This window comes from Coturnix japonica, chromosome 19, assembly GCF_054131305.1.
Source record: "Coturnix japonica strain WE chromosome 19, WE-NBRP24, whole genome shotgun sequence".
NCBI classification, from domain to species: Eukaryota; Metazoa; Chordata; class Aves; order Galliformes; family Phasianidae; genus Coturnix; species Coturnix japonica.
Window position 1 is genome coordinate 5,065,994 of NC_140681.1, and position 25,281 is coordinate 5,091,274.

At 46.9% G+C, this 25,281-nt stretch overlaps 5 protein-coding genes and 1 long non-coding RNA gene across 17 annotated transcripts in view; 3 read left to right on the forward strand and 3 right to left on the reverse strand.

Moving 5' to 3' along the window:
* On the reverse strand, positions 1-4,186 carry LOC146757812 (uncharacterized). The gene is made up of 3 exons (XM_085520240.1): positions 3,971-4,186; positions 2,075-2,355; positions 1-848 (listed from the first exon to the last, which is right to left on the reverse strand). The coding sequence occupies exons 1-3, from the start codon at positions 4,092-4,094 to the stop codon at positions 591-593; spliced, it is 663 nt and encodes a 220-aa protein (XP_085376366.1). The 5' UTR covers positions 4,095-4,186; the 3' UTR covers positions 1-590.
* Positions 761-5,712, forward strand: LOC146757813 (uncharacterized). Its single transcript, XR_014935935.1, has 2 exons — positions 761-901; positions 4,186-5,712. It is a non-coding gene; the product is annotated as an uncharacterized LOC146757813 (long non-coding RNA).
* LOC107322896 (uncharacterized) lies at positions 5,220-13,923 on the reverse strand. Of its 4 annotated transcripts, none has more exons than XM_085520243.1 (4): positions 13,472-13,923; positions 5,945-6,048; positions 5,789-5,870; positions 5,220-5,577 (listed from the first exon to the last, which is right to left on the reverse strand). In XM_085520243.1, exons 2-4 carry the CDS (start codon positions 6,013-6,015, stop codon positions 5,470-5,472), a joined length of 261 nt encoding a protein of 86 aa, XP_085376369.1. In that variant the 5' UTR covers positions 6,016-6,048; positions 13,472-13,923; the 3' UTR covers positions 5,220-5,469. The 4 variants fall into 4 exon arrangements, 3 of the variants coding, with proteins under 3 accessions (XP_085376369.1, XP_085376368.1, XP_085376371.1); XM_085520242.1 differs by lacking the exon at positions 13,472-13,923 and adding an exon at positions 7,614-7,791; XM_085520245.1 differs by lacking the exon at positions 13,472-13,923 and adding an exon at positions 6,161-7,532.
* LOC146757814 (uncharacterized) lies at positions 7,588-14,855 on the forward strand. Its single transcript, XM_085520226.1, has 4 exons — positions 7,588-7,995; positions 8,260-8,442; positions 10,873-11,064; positions 11,891-14,855. Exons 1-4 carry the CDS (start codon positions 7,603-7,605, stop codon positions 11,951-11,953), a joined length of 831 nt encoding a protein of 276 aa, XP_085376352.1. The 5' UTR covers positions 7,588-7,602; the 3' UTR covers positions 11,954-14,855.
* Positions 14,256-25,281, reverse strand: part of LOC146757815 (uncharacterized) — a 14,224-nt gene continuing 3,198 nt past the window's right edge. For 2 of the 5 annotated variants that reach the window (XR_014935930.1, XM_085520238.1), the window contains exons 1-4: positions 19,826-21,357; positions 19,610-19,713; positions 19,454-19,535; positions 18,885-19,242 (exon numbers count right to left, since the gene is read on the reverse strand). Coding sequence is in view for 4 of the 5 variants with exons in the window: in XM_085520238.1 (XP_085376364.1) it covers positions 19,135-19,242; positions 19,454-19,535; positions 19,610-19,680 (261 nt within the window). In the remaining variant the exon portion in view is untranslated. Of the gene's footprint in view, positions 14,514-15,739; positions 16,021-17,635; positions 19,243-19,453; positions 19,536-19,609; positions 19,714-19,825; positions 21,463-25,281 lie in introns of those variants that run through there. The other 3 variants (XM_085520235.1, XM_085520236.1, XM_085520237.1) reach the window with 3 other exon arrangements.
* Positions 21,253-25,281, forward strand: part of LOC107322879 (uncharacterized) — a 13,979-nt gene continuing 9,950 nt past the window's right edge. For 2 of the 5 annotated variants that reach the window (XM_085520229.1, XM_085520228.1), the window contains exons 1-2: positions 21,253-21,660; positions 21,925-22,107. In XM_085520229.1, coding sequence (XP_085376355.1) covers positions 21,268-21,660; positions 21,925-22,107 — 576 coding nt within the window. In that variant the 5' untranslated portion in view covers positions 21,253-21,267. Of the gene's footprint in view, positions 21,661-21,924; positions 22,108-24,536; positions 25,210-25,281 lie in introns of those variants that run through there. The other 3 variants (XM_085520230.1, XM_085520231.1, XM_085520227.1) reach the window with 3 other exon arrangements.

Sequence of the window (25,281 nt, forward strand, 5' to 3'; positions counted from 1 at the left end):
GACAGCAAACAAGTTTTATTTAAAAGCACGCTGCCCTGCATAAATATTTGGACGCGTGGACGGCTGTGGGAAAGACAAACACGGCGTGCTTCGTAATTACAGGCAGCAGAACCGTTATACAGTCTCCCCATGCAGGGCTGTGGGGAGTTTCCTTCACCTCAGAACTGTAGCATATCCCCCTCCTGCCCCTTCCTTCATGGCCCCACAGAGCTGGCAGTGACTGTCTCTGGCACTGGAATCCAACCTTGTGCACTGACAAGGGTATATTCTGCACAGCAGTGAAGGGGAACACACTCCATGGGTGCTAAGGGTGTTTAGCCACTCTAAAAGTGATTTGTACTTTGCTACTTTCCTACTGCAGAGCACACTTCCAAGCTCTGTGCTTGGAGGATGCTGCTTGCTGTGGTCCATTTAATAACACAGAATCAATCAATACTGCTCACTTAGAAAGCAGCTGTTGTGACCCGAGTGCATCAGCTTAGCCCTCATTTCTTTATTAGAGAATTAACCTTCCCCTGCCACACGGGAGTAGCTCTCACTGATGCTGAGCAGGATTGCTGTTAATGGCCATAGAACTACCAGCTTCATTTCTACCTCGAGGCAGTCCTCTGAGCTGCACTCTGTTCTGTTTTCCCATATCTCGTGCCCGTGATTGAAGCTAACAGCTCTCTGCTTTGTAGCCTTGGGGAGCCCAGGATTTTCACAACATTGCCACGCAGTAAATCACAAAGCCAAGCCACATCGACAGCCACAGAGGATGGCAGGAGTTGAATCCTCAGGACATTACAGATCTGGAGCAAATGGCTGAGAAAAGTCCAAGCGAGAGAACAAAGCATGGAGAACAGCAGCTGGTGAAGAAAAGGGGAAGAGAACTGTCATGGAAAGCACACTTTGGAAAGAGGTAAAGTTCCCAAGTAGGGTATAAATAATGTGAGACCATTCATGGCTATCCCTTCTCTTGTCCACCCAACACAACCAACAAGCCTGTGGTGTTATGGCTCTTATGCTATAAGGGATGAGCTTAAATCCAGATCTTCAGATTGCTCTGAAGAAGTGAATTTTTGTATATGCAAAGAGGTCTAGGAGAGCCAAAACGTAACCTAGCCAATTCCAGGCTTATTCTTAGCATTTTTTCTTCTAGTACCAGTAATGGAAAAAATAATAATAATTAAAAACAAAATCTCATGACACTGCTCTTGTTCTATCCGATGCCAAAGATCATTTAAGATGAGATATTCCTGGTTCCATGCTAAAGGTCAGCTTCAGGGTGTGCCAGTCAAACAGATACAGCAGTTTAAGACAATACCAGTCCTTCACAATTCTGGCCTAACAAAGCAGCCAGCGCAGCTGGTAGAAGTAAACGTGGGTAACTTTGCTGCAGTTTAAAATTCCATGCAATGTAAGTAGAGAGGACAGCACAGAGACAGAGGAGGCAGAAATAAGCCTTACCTCCTGAGCCCCTGCTGCAACAGGGTATGCAGCCAAAGAGCAAGGAAAGAAGCCATACACAAGCCTAATCTCTTCCACTCTTTCAGATGTATCTTTTGGTATTTGTATGAATCTGCATGCAGTTCTCAAAGACTTTGCAAATACATATACATGCCTTACTAATACACACACACACTTATACATACATAGGGTAGTTAGTATTTACTAGGAGAGTGGTTAGGCCCTGGAACAGGCTGCCCAGGGAGGTTGTGGATGCCCTGTCCTTGGAGGTGTTCAAGGCCAGGTTGGACGGGGCCCTGGGCAACCTGATCTAGTAAAGGTGTATGTTTGGTGGCCCTGCCAGGCAGGGGGGTTGGAACTACATGATCCTTGAGGTCCCTTCCAACCCGGGTCATTCTGTGATTCTGTAGTGACTCTGCTCAATTTTGTACTACCTTTAGTTGGTATACAACAGGAATCATTCCAAATAGGGATGACAGGGAGAGAAAACCTCTTGTAGTTCATTAACGAGGCAGAAACCAGTCCTGAAGATATCTCAGGCAGAGATGGAAAAAAATAATAATACGAGCTGAGGCACAAAAACAACAGATATGCCAAGAGATAGATAGTCTGGTCACGCACTCACCATCATGATGTTGCAGAGAACACTCCTTTCCACATGGGAGGGTCTTATCTTCGGTTCTGAGACCAGCCGCCTGAGATGGTAGTTTGCTTTTGGCTTTGAACTCAGATAAGCAGGTTTGGGCTGTGGTTGTCCCACAGGGCCGCTGGGTTGTTTGTCCTCTTCAAATTCTGTACTTGCTGTATCATTTTGGCTTTCAGCATCTGTTGGTTCATCTTCAGATTTAGATTCAGAAGGAGACACATCAGATTGTTTCTTAGTTGCTTCTGCAGGAGGCGTCTCTTCTAGAAGGTAGATTTAGAGATCTGTTACATTACAGTTAGTAGCTCTAGGAGCTGGACAAAATTCTTCTGAACCCCTTCCACCTGGAATTAAGGCTTTTCAACCCCAGCTAGGCAACAAGAAGCCTGTACAAGTGTTTGATCTTAGCTAATTAAGTTTTATTAAGCAACTACGTTAAAGGTAAAGCTGAGTTATGCACCTGTTTTATTCCCCACTTGCACCTAAAGTGGCATAAGATAATTGAATATGACTTAATTAGTCAAGAAGATATTAAAAAGACCATTGCTCTATTCAGTTTCTTAAGAGTGATAGAGAAATACTTGAATGCTGCAGTTCTTCAAGCACACCAGTATCTTGAAGTTTGGTAACACATGTAATCATATTGATTGAGAGGGAATTTAGATCATGGGATCCTGATGCAAATAACAGCCATCCTAGGGCCTGGCATTAGAAAGGTAAATGCAGTACACAGAACCTGAAAATACATATGTGTATGTATACGTATGTACATATATAACTCAATCAAGGCATCAAATTATTTCAGAGTTCCTCTGTCCAGGGAAAAATTGACACCCAAACTCAACATTAGAACAAGGCACAGCTCCCCTTCACCTACACAATACATTTTCTTCTGCTTTTCAGACATTAGAAATAAGCCATGCCTATGCTACTCAGGGTAGTTTGTACCATTATCAGAACTCCATAGAGCCGGCACTCTTGTTACTGTCATTGGTTATCCAAAAGAGTGCACTCGGATGTGCGGAGAATCAGCCAGCAGCAAGCAGGGATTTCTATGAGCATCACCTGTACATTAAAACTGAAAAATAGGAGCTGAGAGTCAACAAATGCACGAGTACGTGAAGGCAGGACAGGAAAGGTGATTAGAAGATAAGCCTCAGCTGTGGTGAACACCTTCTGTTCCACTGCTGTCTGTGGGTCCAAAGGAATCATTTGGTTATCTCTGCTCCTTGGGGATCCATTATAGAAATGGTTACTAAAACATTAAGTAAGAACCTGGCTTGTTGAAGCCAGTTTTTATTCTTATTTTCCTCCCTACAGTTGTCCCTCAAAGGCAGAATTACTGCTTTTGATTGGAATCAGTCAACTTACGATTGATTCCTCAGCTGCAACTGCTTGTGCTCCAGGATTAGCAAAACCAGCCAAGCTTTATGCCCAGGAGTACATCAGCAAGCCTATTATTAGCCTAAACCAAAGCATCTTATTAGTTACTGACATGTCAGAATTAAGAACAGTGGCAGAGCAGAAAGAGATGCAAAATACACAAAGAAATGAAAATGCACGTCCTGCTCCTTTAAGAAACTGCTTTTTATCAGCCTTAACATTAACAAGAGAATCCCTTAACAGCTCCCCTGGAAAAATCCACTCCCTACCCAAAATACACAGAGAGGATGAACTACAACACAAGCATTTGAAAACCACGCAAAGTTATTAGGAAGCATTTCTTTTAAATGGGAATCTACAAAGTGCATTCAACCACCAAACCACACCTTTATTTTCCCTCTGTGATGAGGGGCATCAGGTTAAAAATAGCTCACAGAATGCTTTAAAGATGAAGTTAAGAGACAAAGCCTTTCTACATGCATGCAGCCAACTTACCTTCATTAAGTAAGAGCCGTAGCCAGACCACCATTATAATCAGTATTAGCAGATATGGCAAAGAAAGACAAAAGAAGATAGGCAAAGTCAGCTCGCTCACCAAAGGAACTGGAGGATACTTCATTGCTTAGCTTCAGGTTAATCTAAGTTTAGAACAGCTTGTTCTTTACTAACTACCTTTTTATAACTCTGATTGCATCACTGTTAATCACAAGAGGACCACTGATATCCTCAGCATGGACAGCAAGAGGAACAGCCCTGCAAGGGTGGGGAGGAGGTGAAATGGATTAAGCACGGGATAAGGAGAGCCGAGAAAACATCTGATTTGATTGTCATTGCTTCAGCTGGTAATTACAGGGTAAGTATATATTGGAAAGCCCTCAAGGCTGATGTTAAAGTGGTAGTTAAAGGGATTCTAATGCAGTATAACCAAGCACTTCAATTGCTCTTTGCAACTGGTAATGAAGGTGACTTTTGAGAACTCAGTAATGCAGAATCAGGCTACTACTAGTTAGTTAAAAACTGCTTATGCCAGGTGCTCTTGTTTGACATGGGGTATGTGTACATCCCATATTAGTACAGACCCCATTTCTAACTTTCTCTGCCTATTTCATTCTATTAGTGAATCCATCAGGAACATATACTATTTTCATCACCGTCCTATTACCATTCGCTTGGAAAGGCCTTTCCAGTCAGACATCTCTCCTGAGGAGAGCAGAGCGGAGCCCCGGATGCTGTCCCCCATGACGTCCTTATAACAAAGCTGAGGAAGTGTGGGATAGATGAGTGGACGATGAAGTGGGTCGAGAATTGGCTGACTGGCAGAGTGCAGAGGGTTGTCGTTGGTGGTGCGGAATCTGGCTGGAGGCCTGTAACTAGCGGCGTCCCCCAGGGGTCTGTGCTGGGTCCAGTCTTGTTCAACATCAACGACCTTGATGAGGGGATAGTGACCACCCTCAGCAAGTTTGTGATGACACGAACAGGCTGCCCAGGGAGGTGGTGGAGTCTTCTTCTCTGGAGGTATTCAAGACCCGACTGGACGCCGAGCTGTGTGATGTGATGTAATGTAGGGAGCCTGCTTTGGAAGGGGGGATGGACTCGATGATCTCTAGAGGTCCCTTCCAACCCCTACAATTCTGTGATTCTGTGATTCAGGTAGGGATGTGAAGCCGAAAACTTCATGGTCCTGCGATTACTAGCCCAAGCCAGGCACTGTATTGATCAGCTATTGGAAGAGGCAGCACCACCATTCAAATGTTTGTTTCGCTTTTATTTGCAACAAAGAGATGCTAAATGCATCCAAAATACTTTTCAATATGAAATCAAATAGGCGGGATACTGGTATTGACTAAAACTTGCTCAGTTCCTCTCCGCAGTCCAGGAAAGGGAAAGCACGGCCAGGCCTGAAAACCGGACCACGCAGCGTGTGTCCTTTGGTGCACCTCTGAGGACGCAATCCAGGCGATTCTGCTGTCCTTTGTGCCTTCCTGCTCAAGCCCTTATCGTTTCTTTTTGCTTTCCTTCTTGGCTTTCTTGCTCAGCTGAGCAGCACTTGCCTTGGGTTGCTTCACCGTCTCCCAGGTCTTAGACTCAAAACCCTCCGAGTCCTGCAAGAATCAATTGGGAAACAGTCAGGGAGCTTTCTAACAACTGAAAGGGAAGAGAAGCAAGAGAGGATGGGTGGGTGTCAAATAAGGGAAAAGCTCAGCAGGCAAGAATAAACCTATCCCTGAGCTCCAGCACACATGCGTGACCACTGCCTTATTAATTCTAACAGCAATGTTATTCTAGCCATTAAAGTCACCCACGTTCACGTACCTGGTTGTGGACGTGTTCACGGCCTTGCTGCTGCTGCGCTCTACAACGCCAGCCACGGAAATAAAGAGTGCAGAAAGCTGATCTGTTGAAGACAGAGGAGTGAGCTGTGCTTAACCGACACTGCTTCAGAGCACGCTTACAGTAAGGCACACCTACCTTACAATGGCCACGCAGGAAGCTCCAGACACAGCTCCAGACTGTTTCCATGAAGCATTTCCCAATTGCATTTCACAGCCACTCACGCTCTGCTCCTCGACAATCTGCAACAGAAAAGTCACAAGATGCAAATCCCATCCCTCGGAGATGTCACAGACCTCCTCACTCATGGAGCAGCACTCATGGCTTTGGGTGAGAAAGCAGACGTGTGCTTACCGAGTGAGCGCTGTTTGCTGCCAGCTGCTGGTAGGAACCCACCTAACTCTAAGTACGAACACTAACCTACGCCTAACTCTAAAACAAGAACAAAAACCTACACCTAACAATAAAACGTGAACAATAACCTACTCCTAATTAAAAAACATGAACAATAACCTACTCCTAACACCTAAACTAACTAACTAAATCTAACAATAAAAACAACAACAATAAAAACAACAACAATAAAAACAACAATAAAAAAAGGGTTCAGATGGAACCGGGGGCCCGCAAGGTCTCAAAGGAGGAGCTGATGTTAAATGAAGCCACCCGGCTAATGCCGGGGGCGGGGGCCGCGCAGACGGTACGGAGCCCAGCGCCTGGACCAGCGATGCTGCAGCTGAGGTGGTACTGCTGCAGGGCCTGGCACGGTGGTGTGGTGCCAGGCCAGCTGTGCATCGGGGGGATCCACCTCCATGGGCTCATCCTCAGGTGGATCCACCTCCATGGGTTCATCTGGAGGTGGATCCACCTCCATGGGCTCCACGGAGGTGGTCACGCGCCTGGTCCAGGCGCGATGGCAATGGGCTCCCTTGCCTGACTGCTGCCTGATGGTGCTGGCAATGGGCCCCCTCCTCCTCCTCTTCGACCCCGCGGTCCCCGGAACCATCTTCCCATCTAAAGGGTGGGTTTCCTCCAGCCTCGCTCTCTTAGGCCCGTACATGGCTGTTACCGGCCGTAGATCTAAGAGGCGAGTGCGTTGCGTTGGGCAACGGTGACCAACGGTGACCAAGGTAACGGCTGTGGCCAGGGTTCTAACATGGCGGCCGCACTGCTGGCACTGCTGGCACTGGCGTTCCACATGGCATGAGGAGGGGGCTGGAGGACAGGGCACGGCACGGGAGCCAGAAGGCACTGCCTGTGCCCAGCGGGCAGCCCTTCTCTCCGCTCAGCAAGAGGGCACAGACGAGCTGGCCCTGAGCAAAGGGCCCTCGGCCTCCTTCATCCTCCCCCTTCTTCCCCAAGGGAATCTCTTGGCGCTGCCATACGCAGCACGCAGCACCACGCTGATCTGATGGGGCTCCTGAGCTCAGCACCAAGAACAGCAGGCTCCAAAGGGCACCTGACTACGCCTGCCTGCTGGGACACACCAGCTCTGCTCTCCCTGTTCCAATCCAGAGCCTCTCCTTGTAACACCTCCGACTCCATTTGCATCCACTCACTCTGATTACATCCCACGTCCACACACGGGGCCACGCTGCCTCACCGACCCTCAGTGGGGACCCACAGCCGTACAGCACCATCAGCACAGCAGAACCGGGCCGTGCTCCTGATGCTGCCGCTTGTCCAGCCTCCCTCTCGCTGCCCCCATTCTGCTCAGGCAGCCGGTCCCAGCAACAAACACCAGCACAGAACTGCAGCCCCGACTCGTCCCGCTCACCGACAGCCAGAGCAAGGACATGTTACACACCTTCCTTCAGCTCCACGCACTCGCTGGCACCGCACGCATCGCCTCTGCGTGCCGCAGCACCGCCAGCTCCTCCCCCGACATCCCTCCACGCCCCGCACCGCGGCCCGACCCCGTTGGCGGCGCACACCCCGCTCCTCCCGGCCCCGATCACCTTCCCATGGCGCCATGGCCCGGAACTGCTCCCGCCGGCACCAAGCGCTTCCTGCCCCTCCATCCCCCGCTCCTCCTTTCCCTTCACTTTCCATCCGCGCTCAGGACGCACATCTCAATGGAGGTGGCTGCAGAACATCATCAGTGTCTTGGAGAACTGGGGAGGTGCCTGAAGACTGGAGGACAACCAGTGTCAGTCCGGTCTTCAAAAAGGGCAAGAAGGAAGACCCGGGTAATTATAGGCCTGTCAGCCTCGCCTCTGTCCCAGGGAAGCCTCCTTTGGCAGGGGGGTTGGACTCGATGATCTCTAGAGGTCTCTTCCCTTCCCTACAATTCTGTGATTCTGTGGTTCTGTGATATGCCTACGAGTTCTGAATAGTACTTTTCTGTGAGGTATTTTGAGTCTCCCATAATGAGAGCAGTGTATACATACGTAGCTAGTGCATGTTTGGTTACCTTATATCATCCATCACAGCCAGCTCTAATTTGTCTGCAGGAACTTCTGGAAGATGGTCAAATGGATCAATTTCACAAAGCTTTAGTGGAGCTGAACATGGACTCTGCAGAGGAACTTCAGTCTTACATCAACAAATTGAGCCTGACCGTTGAACAAACGAAACAGAAAATCCTACAGGCGGAGGTCAATATTGAAGTGGATGTTGTGGACAGCAAACCAGAGGTATGTTTCCTCCAAGTTGATCTGATTCTAATCTCTGTGAGGGTTAAGTTTCTGTCTTAAAACGTTCCCTATGTGTAAATACCTGTATTATTGATGGGCTAAGGTTTTCCTTTAATACTCTCGTTGCTGATTTGGCAGCTGCTCCTCATTTGCAGCTTTCCTTATGCAGTTATGGAAGTTTAGAGTTATGATTGTTTAAGAGTATGCCTGAAATCAGTAACCCTTCTTGCAGTGTGCTCTGGGATCTGTCTTACTGTTTGATTTCTCACAATTCTAAGCATAACCTCTAGGCTTGCTGATGCTGGTTAAAGTACATAATTATATAATGGCAGTAAGCTTCCTCAAAAACTTCAACTGGGGATAAAAGAAAACAGCCTGAGAAGATAAATCATCTGTAGGTACCACTGCTTCCATTTGTACTTATTCCTGGTGACATATGCAAGCCAGCATCCTTGCTTGAAGGGTGGCTTGCTTATAGGGTTGTAAATGTAGCAGGTAACACACTTACCTTGGTCATGCTGCAAACTCCTGTCTTCCTTTACTTTTGCATTACTTTTGCTGAAATAATCTATAATGCATCAGGTCTGCTTCTTTCTTTTTAAGAGAATTGATGACATTGAATTGTAAGTACTTAAAACTCAAGTTGTTGTATGGTTGTCTGACCCACCACTACTTAAATGCTTGTAACCTAGCATTAAAGGTAAGCTCCTTTTGAAAATGGTATTTGCCTTTGTGTTCTTTGCTTTCAAATGCAGAGAACTTTATGGTAAAGAACCAACCCTTTGCTTTTGTTTTGGGTATGGTTTTGGTGCAATCAAGCAGCATGCTTTGTTCTGTTTACTCATCTGTGGAGTCTTCTCTGAGAAGGGAAAGTCATTTGCTTTGCCAGACTAACACAGGCCCAGCACGTACCAACTGCTTCTAAGAGATGGTCCAAATCTATTCCTTCATTTTAGTTTTATCTGTCTTTGCTCAGGAAAAGGTAGGCAAGAAAACAGAAGGATGAAGTACAGAGGACAGTGGTGCTGGAAATAACAATTCTCATGTTTCATATAGAACTTGAGACACAGCCAGAACTAGGCAGTGAGATGGTTCTTCTGGGTTCTGTCCTTATCAGGGAAGTTTATGTAAGAATCAGAGTGACTGCATGTGAGCAAAATGGGGTTAGATCGTGGATTTTACCAACGTTCCAGAAAGCGATAGCTGAATGCCTATGGGCTCCTTGTGATTCTGCCAGGTGGCTGTGCCTACGTTCCAGCATGTCTGTTTTGGATCACACCCTCCTCTTGTTTACAAGGTGCAGTCTCAGATGTTGGAATGAATTGGCAAGCCTTTTTGTTTGGTCTGGGCTTTGCGAGAAAGCTTACAGTTACCAGTGAATCCATTTGTGAAGACAGACCATCTCTGCGGGCTGTGTAAAGAGCTAGAAGCTAATTATGTTGTCCTAGGATTTGTGCCAGCTCTTCTGCTCTATTCTGCTTTGCTGTTGGTGTGATTTTGTTTTGCTTTTTAGAAGCCAAAAAATGCTGGAGATAACATCAGGTGACTTCCATTAGTTTGCTTTAACAATGGGCATGTCATCGATTTGGAGTAGTTATCTGTCTTTTAAATGAGATAAACGAGAAGCTTCAGAAGGTTTAATTTTATCCAGCTTTATTTTATCCTGCTATTGCTTGCAAAATATCATGACAAACCCTTACATTTAAAGAAGAACAACAAGGCAAAACCAGATCTTTGGAGACAAAATTAGGAATCTACATCATTGTAATGAAGGAATAAATGAGGTAATTAAATAATTGCTCCTAATTCACCATAGTGTTCTGTAATCTGGAGTGATGCTTTTCATTAGGAAGGAGCTTTGGGAGCAGCTTTCTGTCTGTGTAAAATGCAGTGAGGCTTTTTTATATCCCATGTGCAAATGCTGAGCAGTTACAAGTAGGCAACTGTCAAAAACTGCTGGCGTTTTAACTTGCAAATATTTGTTTTCCAGTCCCACACAAGCAAAGCAGGGAATTAAGTGGTAATTATAGAACAGTTAGAGGTGCTGGGAGAGCACCATGTTTCAACCAACTTTAAAAGCTATTTTAATAAGCTTTAATATGTTATTATGCTAGCAGGGTCCTGGCATTCAACCTGTTGACTAAGGCTTTTCATTTCTGAGCTGTCTTCAAGGTAATAATAATAATTATGAAGTCTGAAAATGCTTGATTTTTATTCTTAGAGTGAATGTATTTTTCTACTCCTGTTTTCTGGGCTGTCATTGTTCTGATTTTTGTCTTCCGTGCTGAAGGGCAACGTATGTGTTTTCAAGCATGATAGAGTTTGGATGTGCAGGAATCAGGGTTACATCTTCTGAATGTGTCAGCAGCATTGATGTGGTATATGTGCCCAGCACATCTGGGCTAACAGATCTGCATGTTCTGTTTCTAGACACCTGACTTGGATCCACTGGGCAGTGAACAGTCACTGGAAGATGTCGAAAGTATTAATGAGTTTGAGAAGCAACGCCATATGGATTTTACATTCGCAACAGGAAAGCTCAAACACTATGTCAGGACCAAGACGTTTTTATGCAGCACTGAAACTGCTCAAGTAGAAGCATGTGGGCCAGAACTTCCCCAAGTAAGCAAGAGTTTCACTGAACAAAGAGCCTAGAAGATGTACAAAGGCAGAATATACTTCAACCTTAGTCTTATGTTGCAGCATCCAAGTCTTAAAGGATTTAAAGAAGAATCCTCCCTCCTCACCCTGCCAGAGCAAGTCACACAGCTCACAGACCATCACAGCCCCTGCAAGGATCCTCAGGTCATCACCTCTTTCCCCACCCTGCTTAAAGCAGGGTCGGCACTGAAGTGAGAGCAGGACATGAAGGGCTTTTGGCCAGCTGGGACACGTGAAGGAGCCACTCCTGCAGGCTGCATCTCAGCACTCCCCTGTACTCACAGGGAGCAATAGCTTTCCTTATGGCACACTGGGCCCTCACCTCTTTCCATTTATATCGCCTTGACAACTGATGTCAAGCACTGCAAAACAACATTTCTGGGTTGCATCTTTCAATGGTAAAAACACAACCTCAAATAAAATAAACTCCTGAGCACCCCAAGCTCAGCGCTGCTTGTTGCTGAATCCTCTTGGGGCACGAGCCAAATCCTGAGCATTGTTTTCCAGCACGCAGCTGGACACACAAACCCCAATTGCTCAGCACCAGGAGCAGATGTTGGCCCAGCTGAATCAGGTCTCCTCCAGGAGAAGGCAGTAACCAGCAGCACTGCAGCACCCAGCTGCTGACACGTGGTGTATCACCACATGCTGCAATGCCTTACTCCAGCACTCTGACATACTGCTCTCAGGACACATTTATCACGTAAATCCACCAAAACACATTATGTCACCTCAGTTTACGTGAGTCCAGGACTTACAGAAGTTTTTTTCCTTTTTTTTTCCCCAGGCTCTGGAGCTCAAAGGAGAGCAAAACTGGTTGCTAAGTTTTGCAACACACAATGTTTCCTAATTGAGTTTTAAGAATGTTTATCCAACTCCACCTCCGTAACATGGCTGCAAAGTAAAGGCTTTACAAATAAGAAGGAAGAAAAAAAAGAAAGAAAGAAAGAAAACAAGAGGGAGGTGAAGTGATGTGCAAAAGGTCATAACACACCTAGGTCTGGTATATAGCAGTGCAGGCTTCTGGCTCCCTGGAGGCTTTGCCTCGGTCAGAAGAAACAGCTGAAGTAGAGCTGAGAGAGGGAACTCCCTGCCAGAAGAAACTGCCAACACTGTTACAGAATCACAGAATCACAGAATGACCCGGGTTGGAAGGGACCTCAAGGATCATGTAGTTCCACTGTTGTGCCTGAAGTCCTCCCCAGGCTTTGGAAACCAGCTCTTTCAGATAAGGCAGGTGTGTACTTGGCAGTAAACAGGAGTGCCCTGGGACAGAGGCCGCTGGGTGCATACAAAACGTTGTGCTGCCTCAGGTGAACAGCTCTTATACATAAACCAAACCCAAACCCACAGAGGAGCCTTGATTTCAAAGAAGTTTCTATTTGCAATCACAGTGAACTAATACTTGAAGTAGTTCTGCAGCTACCCAAATGCTACATGCTCTAGCACTCCTGCTATGCCCAGAAAGCAGCTTATGCCCATAACACAAAGGGAAACCAAAGCACAAATCCGTGGATGCTGTTCAGGAACGTGCAGCCCATGAAGGAGCTGAGGAGTCACACCGCATGTGCCGTGAGCTCCAAGCACCACACAAAGCCCCAGGGGCAGGAATTGCACCCTGACAGGGAGAAACAGCGTTAACAGAAGAGGGACCGCAGCATCCGTATTGTAGAGTTCAAAACACCCCTATGGGTGGCTTGAATTGACCCACCTCCGTGACACACTCACACACCATTCTCCCTATGCAAAAATCACACAAAGCACGTTCCCCAGCAGTGACTGCCTGCGTTCCCCTGTGCGGGCTGCACACCCGAAAGCTGCACGGTGACACCCGCAGCTCGCATTGCGGAGCGCAGCACCCTCAGCCCTCCCCGGGCAGCTCCTCCGGCACCGACCCCGCTGCTATTACGGGGACATCGGGAGCGCCAGCAGCCCGGCCGCGAGAATGCTATTCCGAGAGTATTTACACAGCCTAAAAACTGCTCGAAACACATATTTTGGTGTTCCCAGGCACTAACACATCACCACCAACAGCAATATTCAGGCACCGGTTACCTGCCCATCTCAGTTTCCCAACTCCTTCCCCGCGTGCCGGCTGCCCCGGCACATTGCGGCTCCTTTGTGAGCACAGCCTGCACGCAGCAGCTCCCTGCTCGAGAGCTGCCCTTCCGTGCACAGAAACCGCGTGGAAAAAAAGGAAATAAACACCGAGACCACCAAGCAGCGCTGTTCCTGGAGGCGCTGCGCAAACAATAGCGGGCAAGGCGAGGAAAGACGGAGAAAAGAGCACGAAAACAGCAACAACAACAACAACCATCCGCCCGCCCCTCCCTCACGCACCACCGTGGTTCCCCCGAGCGTTACCCACCGCGCTCCCGCAGCGCCCGCCGCCTCCGAGCTGCGAGCTCAGCCCCGCAGCGACCCGCGGCTCCGCCTCACCCCGCCTCTAAGAGCCGCCCCTGCCCGGTGCGGTGCCCGGCTCTGCTGATGGCTAAAGGCGATTTGTTCTGGTGAATAGCACGTCCGTATATATCGAAATGAATGAGCGCGGATACAAAGACGGCCAGCAAACAAGTTTTATTTAAAAGCACGCTGCCCTGCATAAATATTTGGACGCGTGGACGGCTGTGGGAAAGACAAACACGGCGTGCTTCGTAATTACAGGCAGCAGAACCGTTATACAGTCTCCCCATGCAGGGCTGTGGGGAGTTTCCTTCACCTCAGAACTGTAGCATATCCCCCTCCTGCCCCTTCCTTCATGGCCCCACAGAGCTGGCAGTGACTGTCTCTGGCACTGGAATCCAACCTTGTGCACTGACAAAGGTATATTCTGCACAGCAGTGAAGGGGAACACACTCCATGGGTGCTAAGGGTGTTTAGCCACTCTAAAAGTGATCTGTACTTTGCTACTTTCCTACTGCAGAGCACACTTCCAAGCTCTGTGCTTGGAGGATGCTGCTTGCTGTGGTCCATTTAATAACACAGAATCAATCAATACTGCTCACTTAGAAAGCAGCTGTTGTGACCCGAGTGCATCAGCTTAGCCCTCATTTCTTTATTAGAGAATTAACCTTCCCCTGCCACACGGGAGTAGCTCTCACTGATGCTGAGCAGGATTGCTGTTAATGGCCATAGAACTACCAGCTTCATTTCTACCTCGAGGCAGTCCTCTGAGCTGCACTCTGTTCTGTTTTCCCATATCTCGTGCCCGTGATTGAAGCTAACAGCTCTCTGCTTTGTAGCCTTGGGGAGCCCAGGATTTTCACAACATTGCCACGCAGTAAATCACAAAGCCAAGCCACATCGACAGCCACAGAGGATGGCAGGAGTTGAATCCTCAGGACATTACAGATCTGGAGCAAATGGCTGAGAAAAGTCCAAGCGAGAGAACAAAGCATGGAGAACAGCAGCTGGTGAAGAAAAGGGGAAGAGAACTGTCATGGAAAGCACACTTTGGAAAGAGGTAAAGTTCCCAAGTAGGGTATAAATAATGTGAGACCATTCATGGCTATCCCTTCTCTTGTCCACCCAACACAACCAACAAGCCTGTGGTGTTATGGCTCTTATGCTATAAGGGATGAGCTTAAATCCAGATCTTCAGATTGCTCTGAAGAAGTGAATTTTTGTATATGCAAAGAGGTCTAGGAGAGCCAAAACGTAACCTAGCCAATTCCAGGCTTATTCTTAGCATTTTTTCTTCTAGTACCAGTAATGGAAAAAATAATAATAATTAAAAACAAAATCTCATGACACTGCTCTTGTTCTATCCGATGCCAAAGATCATTTAAGATGAGATATTCCTGGTTCCATGCTAAAGGTCAGCTTCAGGGTGTGCCAGTCAAACAGATACAGCAGTTTAAGACAATACCAGTCCTTCACAATTCTGGCCTAACAAAGCAGCCAGCGCAGCTGGTAGAAGTAAACGTGGGTAACTTTGCTGCAGTTTAAAATTCCATGCAATGTAAGTAGAGAGGACAGCACAGAGACAGAGGAGGCAGAAATAAGCCTTACCTCCTGAGCCCCTGCTGCAACAGGGTATGCAGCCAAAGAGCAAGGAAAGAAGCCATACACAAGCCTAATCTCTTCCACTCTTTCAGATGTATCTTTTGGTATTTGTATGAATCTGCATGCAGTTCTCAAAGACTTTGCAAATACATATACATGCCTTACTAATACACACACACACTTATACATACAGAGGGTAGTTAGTATTTACTAGGAGAGTGGTTAGGCCCTGGAACAGGCTGCCCAGGGAGGTTGTGGATGCCCTGTCCTTGGAGGTGTTCAAGGCCAGGTTGGACGGGGCCCTGGGCAACCTGATCTAGTAAAGGTGTATGTTTGGTGGCCCTGCCAGGCAGGGGGGTTGGAACTACATGATCCTTGAGGTCCCTTCCAACCCGGGTCATTCTGTGATTCTGTAGTGACTCTGCTCAATTTTGTACTACCTTTAGTTGGTATACAACAGGAATCATTCCAAATAGGGATGACAGGGAGAGAAAACCTCTTGTAGTTCATTAACGAGGCAGAAACCAGTCCTGAAGATATCTCAGGCAGAGATGGAAAAAAATAATAATACGAGCTGAGGCACAAAAACAACAGATATGCCAAGAGATAGATAGTCTGGTCACGCACTCACCATCATGATGTTGCAGAGAACTCTCCTTTCCACATGGGAGGGTCTTATCTTCGGTTCTGAGACCAGCCGCCTGAGATGGTAGTTTGCTTTTGGCTTTGAACTCAGATAAGCAGGTTTGGGCTGTGGTTGTCCCACAGGGCCGCTGGGTTGTTTGTCCTCTTCAAATTCTGTACTTGCTGTATCATTTTGGCTTTCAGCATCTGTTGGTTCATCTTCAGATTTAGATTCAGAAGGAGACACATCAGATTGTTTCTTAGTTGCTTCTGCAGGAGGCGTCTCTTCTAGAAGGTAGATTTAGAGATCTGTTACATTACAGTTAGTAGCTCTAGGAGCTGGACAAAATTCTTCTGAACCCCTTCCACCTGGAATTAAGGCTTTTCAACCCCAGCTAGGCAACAAGAAGCCTGTACAAGTGTTTGATCTTAGCTAATTAAGTTTTATTAAGCAACTACGTTAAAGGTAAAGCTGAGTTATGCACCTGTTTTATTCCCCACTTGCACCTAAAGTGGCATAAGATAATTGAATATGACTTAATTAGTCAAGAAGATATTAAAAAGACCATTGCTCTATTCAGTTTCTTAAGAGTGATAGAGAAATACTTGAATGCTGCAGTTCTTCAAGCACACCAGTATCTTGAAGTTTGGTAACACATGTAATCATATTGATTGAGAGGGAATTTAGATCATGGGATCCTGATGCAAATAACAGCCATCCTAGGGCCTGGCATTAGAAAGGTAAATGCAGTACACAGAACCTGAAAATACATATGTGTATGTATACGTATGTACATATATAACTCAATCAAGGCATCAAATTATTTCAGAGTTCCTCTGTCCAGGGAAAAATTGACACCCAAACTCAACATTAGAACAAGGCACAGCTCCCCTTCACCTACACAATACATTTTCTTCTGCTTTTCAGACATTAGAAATAAGCCATGCCTATGCTACTCAGGGTAGTTTGTACCATTATCAGAACTCCATAGAGCCGGCACTCTTGTTACTGTCATTGGTTATCCAAAAGAGTGCACTCGGATGTGCGGAGAATCAGCCAGCAGCAAGCAGGGATTTCTATGAGCATCACCTGTACATTAAAACTGAAAAATAGGAGCTGAGAGTCAACAAATGCACGAGTACGTGAAGGCAGGACAGGAAAGGTGATTAGAAGATAAGCCTCAGCTGTGGTGAACACCTTCTGTTCCACTGCTGTCTGTGGGTCCAAAGGAATCATTTGGTTATCTCTGCTCCTTGGGGATCCATTATAGAAATGGTTACTAAAACATTAAGTAAGAACCTGGCTTGTTGAAGCCAGTTTTTATTCTTATTTTCCTCCCTACAGTTGTCCCTCAAAGGCAGAATTACTGCTTTTGATTGGAATCAGTCAACTTACGATTGATTCCTCAGCTGCAACTGCTTGTGCTCCAGGATTAGCAAAACCAGCCAAGCTTTATGCCCAGGAGTACATCAGCAAGCCTATTATTAGCCTAAACCAAAGCATCTTATTAGTTACTGACATGTCAGAATTAAGAACAGTGGCAGAGCAGAAAGAGATGCAAAATACACAAAGAAATGAAAATGCACGTCCTGCTCCTTTAAGAAACTGCTTTTTATCAGCCTTAACATTAACAAGAGAATCCCTTAACAGCTCCCCTGGAAAAATCCACTCCCTACCCAAAATACACAGAGAGGATGAACTACAACACAAGCATTTGAAAACCACGCAAAGTTATTAGGAAGCATTTCTTTTAAATGGGAATCTACAAAGTGCATTCAACCACCAAACCACACCTTTATTTTCCCTCTGTGATGAGGGGCATCAGGTTAAAAATAGCTCACAGAATGCTTTAAAGATGAAGTTAAGAGACAAAGCCTTTCTACATGCATGCAGCCAACTTACCTTCATTAAGTAAGAGCCGTAGCCAGACCACCATTATAATCAGTATTAGCAGATATGGCAAAGAAAGACAAAAGAAGATAGGCAAAGTCAGCTCGCTCACCAAAGGAACTGGAGGATACTTCATTGCTTAGCTTCAGGTTAATCTAAGTTTAGAACAGCTTGTTCTTTACTAACTACCTTTTTATAACTCTGATTGCATCACTGTTAATCACAAGAGGACCACTGATATCCTCAGCATGGACAGCAAGAGGAACAGCCCTGCAAGGGTGGGGAGGAGGTGAAATGGATTAAGCACGGGATAAGGAGAGCCGAGAAAACATCTGATTTGATTGTCATTGCTTCAGCTGGTAATTACAGGGTAAGTATATATTGGAAAGCCCTCAAGGCTGATGTTAAAGTGGTAGTTAAAGGGATTCTAATGCAGTATAACCAAGCACTTCAATTGCTCTTTGCAACTGGTAATGAAGGTGACTTTTGAGAACTCAGTAATGCAGAATCAGGCTACTACTAGTTAGTTAAAAACTGCTTATGCCAGGTGCTCTTGTTTGACATGGGGTATGTGTACATCCCATATTAGTACAGACCCCATTTCTAACTTTCTCTGCCTATTTCATTCTATTAGTGAATCCATCAGGAACATATACTATTTTCATCACCGTCCTATTACCATTCGCTTGGAAAGGCCTTTCCAGTCAGACATCTCTCCTGAGGAGAGCAGAGCGGAGCCCCGGATGCTGTCCCCCATGACGTCCTTATAACAAAGCTGAGGAAGTGTGGGATAGATGAGTGGACGATGAAGTGGGTCGAGAATTGGCTGACTGGCAGAGTGCAGAGGGTTGTCGTTGGCGGTGCGGAATCTGGCTGGAGGCCTGTAACTAGCGGCGTCCCCCAGGGGTCTGTGCTGGGTCCAGTCTTGTTCAACATCAACGACCTTGATGAGGGGATAGTGACCACCCTCAGCAAGTTTGTGATGACACGAACAGGCTGCCCAGGGAGGTGGTGGAGTCTTCTTCTCTGGAGGTATTCAAGACCCGACTGGACGCCGAGCTGTGTGATGTGATGTAATGTAGGGAGCCTGCTTTGGAAGGGGGGATGGACTCGATGATCTCTAGAGGTCCCTTCCAACCCCTACAATTCTGTGATTCTGTGATTCAGGTAGGGATGTGAAGCCGAAAACTTCATGGTCCTGCGATTACTAGCCCAAGCCAGGCACTGTATTGATCAGCTATTGGAAGAGGCAGCACCACCATTCAAATGTTTGTTTCGCTTTTATTTGCAACAAAGAGATGCTAAATGCATCCAAAATACTTTTCAATATGAAATCAAATAGGCGGGATACTGGTATTGACTAAAACTTGCTCAGTTCCTCTCCGCAGTCCAGGAAAGGGAAAGCACGGCCAGGCCTGAAAACCGGACCACGCAGCGTGTGTCCTTTGGTGCACCTCTGAGGAAGCATTCCAGGCGATTCTGCTGTCCTTTGTGCCTTCCTGCTCAAGCCCTTATCGTTTCTTTTTGCTTTCCTTCTTGGCTTTCTTGCTCAGCTGAGCAGCACTTGCCTTGGGTTGCTTCACCGTCTCCCAGGTCTTAGACTCAAAACCCTCCGAGTCCTGCAAGAATCAATTGGGAAACAGTCAGGGAGCTTTCTAACAACTGAAAGGGAAGAGAAGCAAGAGAGGATGGGTGGGTGTCAAATAAGGGAAAAGCTCAGCAGGCAAGAATAAACCTATCCCTGAGCTCCAGCACACACGCGTGACCACTGCCTTATTAATTCTAACAGCAATGTTATTCTAGCCATTAAAGTCACCCATGTTCACGTACCTGGTTGTGGACGTGTTCACGGCCTTGCTGCTGCTGCGCTCTACAACGCCAGCCACGGAAATAAAGAGTGCAGAAAGCTGATCTGTTGAAGACAGAGGAGTGAGCTGTGCTTAACCGACACTGCTTCAGAGCACGCTTACAGTAAGGCACACCTACCTTACAATGGCCACGCAGGAAGCTCCAGACACAGCTCCAGACTGTTTCCATGAAGCATTTCCCAATTGCATTTCACAGCCACTCACGCTCTGCTCCTCGACAATCTGCAACAGAAAAGTCACAAGATGCAAATCCCATCCCTCGGAGATGTCACAGACCTCCTCACTCATGGAGCAGCACTCGTGCCATTGGGTGAGAAAGCAGACGTGTGCTTACCGAGTGAGCGCTGTTTGCTGCCAGCTGCTGGTAGGAACCCACCTAACTCTAAGTACGAACACTAACCTACGCCTAACTCTAAAACGGGAACAAAAACCTACACCTAACAATAAAACGTGAACAATAACCTACTCCTAATTAAAAAACATGAACAAGAACCTAATCCTAACACCTAAACTAACTAACTAAATCTAACAATAAAAACAACAACAATAAAAACAACAACAATAAAAACAACAATAAAAAAAGGGTTCAGATGGAACCGGGGGCCCGCAAGGTCTCAAAGGAGGAGCTGATGTTAAATGAAGCCACCCGGCTAATGCCGGGGGCGGGGGCCGCGCAGACGGTACGGAGCCCAGCGCCTGGACCAGCGATGCTGCAGCTGAGGTGGTACTGCTGCAGGGCCTGGCACGGTGGTGTGGTGCCAGGCCAGCTGGGCATCGGGGGGATCCACCTCCATGGGCTCATCCTCAGGTGGATCCACCTCCATGGGTTCATCTGGAGGTGGATCCACCTCCATGGGCTCCACGGAGGTGGTCACGCGCCTGGTCCAGGCGCGATGGCAATGGGCTCCCTTGCCTGACTGCTGCCTGATGGTGCTGGCAATGGGCCCCCTCCTCCTCCTCTTCGACCCCGCGGTCCCCGGAACCATCTTCCCATCTAAAGGGTGGGTTTCCTCCAGCCTCGCTCTCTTAGGCCCGTACATGGCTGTTACCGGCCGTAGATCTAAGAGGCGAGTGCGTTGCGTTGGGCAACGGTGACCAACGGTGACCAAGGTAACGGCTGTGGCCAGGGTTCTAACATGGCGGCCGCACTGCTGGCACTGCTGGCACTGGCGTTCCACATGGCATGAGGAGGGGGCTGGAGGACAGGGCACGGCACGGGAGCCAGAAGGCACTGCCTGTGCCCAGCGGGCAGCCCTTCTCTCCGGTCAGCAAGAGGGCACAGACGAGCTGGCCCTGAGCAAAGGGCCCTCGGCCTCCTTCATCCTCCCCCTTCTTCCCCAAGGGAATCTCTTGGCGCTGCCATACGCAGCACGCAGCACCACGCTGATCTGATGGGGCTCCTGAGCTCAGCACCAAGAACAGCAGGCTCCAAAGGGCACCTGACTACGCCTGCCTGCTGGGACACACCAGCTCTGCTCTCCCTGTTCCAATCCAGAGCCTCTCCTTGTAACACCTCCGACTCCATTTGCATCCACTCACTCTCATTACATCCCACGTCCACACACGGGGCCACGCTGCCTCACCGACCCTCAGTGGGGACCCACAGCCGTACAGCACCATCAGCACAGCAGAACTGGGCCGTGCTCCTGATGCTGCCGCTTGTCCAGCCTCCCTCTCGCTGCCCCCATTCTGCTCAGGCAGCCGGTCCCAGCAACAAACACCAGCACAGAACTGCAGCCCCGACTCGTCCCGCTCACCGACAGCCAGAGCAAGGACATGTTACACACCTTCCTTCAGCTCCACGCACTCGCTGGCACCGCACGCATCGCCTCTGCGTGCCGCAGCACCGCCAGCTCCTCCCCCGACATCCCTCCACGCCCCGCACCGCGGCCCGACCCCGTTGGCGGCGCACACCCCGCTCCTCCCGGCCCCGATCACCTTCCCATGGCGCCATGGCCCGGAACTGCTCCCGCCGGCACCAAGCGCTTCCTGCCCCTCCATCCCCCGCTCCTCCTTTCCCTTCACTTTCCATCCGCGCTCAGGACGCACATCTCAATGGAGGTGGCTGCAGAACATCATCCGTGTCTTGGAGAACTGGGGAGGTGCCTGAAGACTGGAGGACAACCAGTGTCAGTCCGGTCTTCAAAAAGGGCAAGAAGGAAGACCCGGGTAATTATAGGCCTGTCAGCCTCGCCTCTGTCCCAGGGAAGCCTCCTTTGGCAGGGGGGTTGGACTCGATGATCTCTAGAGGTCTCTTCCCTTCCCTACAATTCTGTGATTCTGTGGTTCTGTGATATGCCTACGAGTTCTGAATAGTACTTTTCTGTGAGGTATTTTGAGTCTCCCATAATGAGAGCAGTGTATACATACGTAGCTAGTGCATGTTTGGTTACCTTATATCATTCATCACAGCCAGCTCTGATTTGTCTGCAGGAACTTCTGGAAGATGGTCAAATGGATCAATTTCACAAAGCTTTAGTGGAGCTGAACATGGACTCTGCAGAGGAACTTCAGTCTTACATCAACAAATTGAGCCTGACCGTTGAACAAACGAAACAGAAAATCCTACAGGCGGAGGTCAATATTGAAGTGGATGTTGTGGACAGCAAACCAGAGGTATGTTTCCTCCAAGTTGATCTGATTCTAATCTCTGTGAGGGTTAAGTTTCTGTCTTAAAACGTTCCCTATGTGTAAATATCTGTATTATTGATGGGCTAAGGTTTTCCTTTAATACTCTCGTTGCTGATTTGGCAGCTGCTCCTCATTTGCAGCTTTCCTTATGCAGTTATGGAAGTTTAGAGTTATGATTGTTTAAGAGTATGCCTGAAATCAGTAACCCTTCTTGCAGTGTGCTCTGGGATCTGTCTTACTGTTTGATTTCTCACAATTCTAAGCATAACCTCTAGGCTTGCTGATGCTGGTTAAAGTACATAATTATATAATGGCAGTAAGCTTCCTCAAAAACTTCAACTGGGGATAAAAGAAAACAGCCTGAGAAGATAAATCATCTGTAGGTACCACTGCTTCCATTTGTACTTATTCCTGGTGACATATGCAAGCCAGCATCCTTGCTTGAAGGGTGGCTTGCTTATAGGGTTGTAAATGTAGCAGGTAACACACTTACCTTGGTCATGCTGCAAACTCCTGTCTTCCTTTACTTTTGCATTACTTTTGCTGAAATAATCTATAATGCATCAGGTCTGCTTCTTTCTTTTTAAGAGAATTGATGACATTGAATTGTAAGTACTTAAAACTCAAGTTGTTGTATGGTTGTCTGACCCACCACTACTTAAATGCTTGTAACCTAGCATTAAAGGTAAGCTCCTTTTGAAAATGGTATTTGCCTTTGTGTTCTTTGCTTTCAAATGCAGAGAACTTTATGGTAAAGAACCAACCCTTTGCTTTTGTTTTGGGTATGGTTTTGGTGCAATCAAGCAGCATGCTTTGTTCTGTTTACTCATCTATGGAGTCTTCTCTGAGAAGGGAAAGTCATTTGCTTTGCCAGACTAACACAGGCCCAGCACGTACCAACTGCTTCTAAGAGATGGTCCAAATCTATTCCTTCATTTTAGTTTTATCTGTCTTTGCTCAGGAAAAGGTAGGCAAGAAAACAGAAGGATGAAGTACAGAGGACAGTGGTGCTGGAAATAACAATTCTCATGTTTCATATAGAACTTGAGACACAGCCAGAACTAGGCAGTGAGATGGTTCTTCTGGGTTCTGTCCTTATCAGGGAAGTTTATGTAAGAATCAGAGTGACTGCATGTGAGCAAAATGGGGTTAGATCGTGGATTTTACCAACGTTCCAGAAAGCGATAGCTGAATGCCTATGGGCTCCTTGTGATTCTGCCAGGTGGCTGTGCCTACGTTCCAGCATGTCTGTTTTGGATCACACCCTCCTCTTGTTTACAAGGTGCAGTCTCAGATGTTGGAATGAATTGGCAAGCCTTTTTGTTTGGTCTGGGCTTTGCGAGAAAGCTTACAGTTACCAGTGAATCCATTTGTGAAGACAGACCATCTCTGCGGGCTGTGTAAAGAGCTAGAAGCTAATTATGTTGTCCTAGGATTTGTGCCAGCTCTTCTGCTCTATTCTGCTTTGCTGTTGGTGTGATCTTGTTTTTCTTTTTGGAAGCCAAAAAATGTTGGAGATAACATCAGGTGACTTCCATTAGTTTGCTTTAACAATGGGCATGTCATCGATTTGGAGTAGTTATCTGTCTTTTAAATGAGATAAACGAGAAGCTTCAGAAGGTTTAAATGTTCCAGCTTTATTTTATCCTGCTATTGCTTGCAAAATATCATGACAAACCCTTACATTTAAAGAAGAACAACAAGGCAAAACCAGATCTTTGGAGACAAAATTAGGAATCTACATCATTGTAATGAAGGAATATATGAGGTAATTAAATAATTGCTCCTAATTCACCATAGTGTTCTGTAATCTGGAGTGATGCTTTTCATTAGGAAGGAGCTTTGGGAGCAGCTTTCTGTCTGTGTAAAATGCAGTGAGGCTTTTTTATATCCCATGTGCAAATGCTGAGCAGTTACAAGTAGGCAACTGTCAAAAACTGCTGGCGTTTTAACTTGCAAATATTTGTTTTCCAGTCCCACACAAGCAAAGCAGGGAATTAAGTGGTAATTATAGAACAGTTAGAGGTGCTGGGAGAGCACCATGTTTCAACCAACTTTAAAAGCTATTTTAATAAGCTTTAATATGTTATTATGCTAGCAGGGTCCTGGCATTCAACCTGTTGACTAAGGCTTTTCATTTCTGAGCTGTCTTCAAGGTAATAATAATAATTATGAAGTCTGAAAATGCTTGATTTTTATTCTTAGAGTGAATGTATTTTTCTACTCCTGTTTTCTGGGCTGTCATTGTTCTGATTTTTGTCTTCCGTGCTGAAGGGCAACGTATGTGTTTTCAAGCATGATAGAGTTTGGATGTGCAGGAATCAGGGTTACATCTTCTGAATGTGTCAGCAGCATTGATGTGGTATATGTGCCCAGCACATCTGGGCTAACAGATCTGCATGTTCTGTTTCTAGACCCCTGACTTGGATCCACTGGGCAGTGAACAGTCACTGGAAGATGTCGAAAGTATTAATGAGTTTGAGAAGCAACGCCATATGGATTTTACATTCGCAACAGGAAAGCTCAAACACTATGTCAGGACCAAGACGTTTTTATGCAGCACTTAAACTGCTCAAGTAGAAGCATGTGGGCCAGAACTTCCCCAAGTAAGCAAGAGTTTCACTGAACAAAGAGCCTAGAAGATGTACAAAGGCAGAATATACTTCAACCTTAGTCTTATGTTGCAGCATCCAAGTCTTAAAGGATTTAAAGAAGAATCCTCCCTCCTCACCCTGCCAGAGCAAGTCACACAGCTCACAGACCATCACAGCCCCTGCAAGGATCCTCGGGTCATCACCTCTTTCCCCACCCTGCTTAAAGCAGGGTCGGCACTGAAGTGAGAGCAGGACATGAAGGGCTTTTGGCCAGCTGGGACACGTGAAGGAGCCACTCCTGCAGGCTGCATCTCAGCACTCCCCTGTACTCACAGGGAGCAATAGCTTTCCTTATGGCACACTGGGCCCTCACCTCTTTCCATTTATATCGCCTTGACAACTGATGTCAAGCACTGCAAAACAACATTTCTGGGTTGCGTCTTTCAATGGTAAAAACACAACCTCAAATAAAATAAACTCCTGAGCACCCCAAGCTCAGCGCTGCTTGTTGCTGCATCCTCTTGGGGCACGAGCCAAATCCTGAGCATTGTTTTCCAGCACGCAG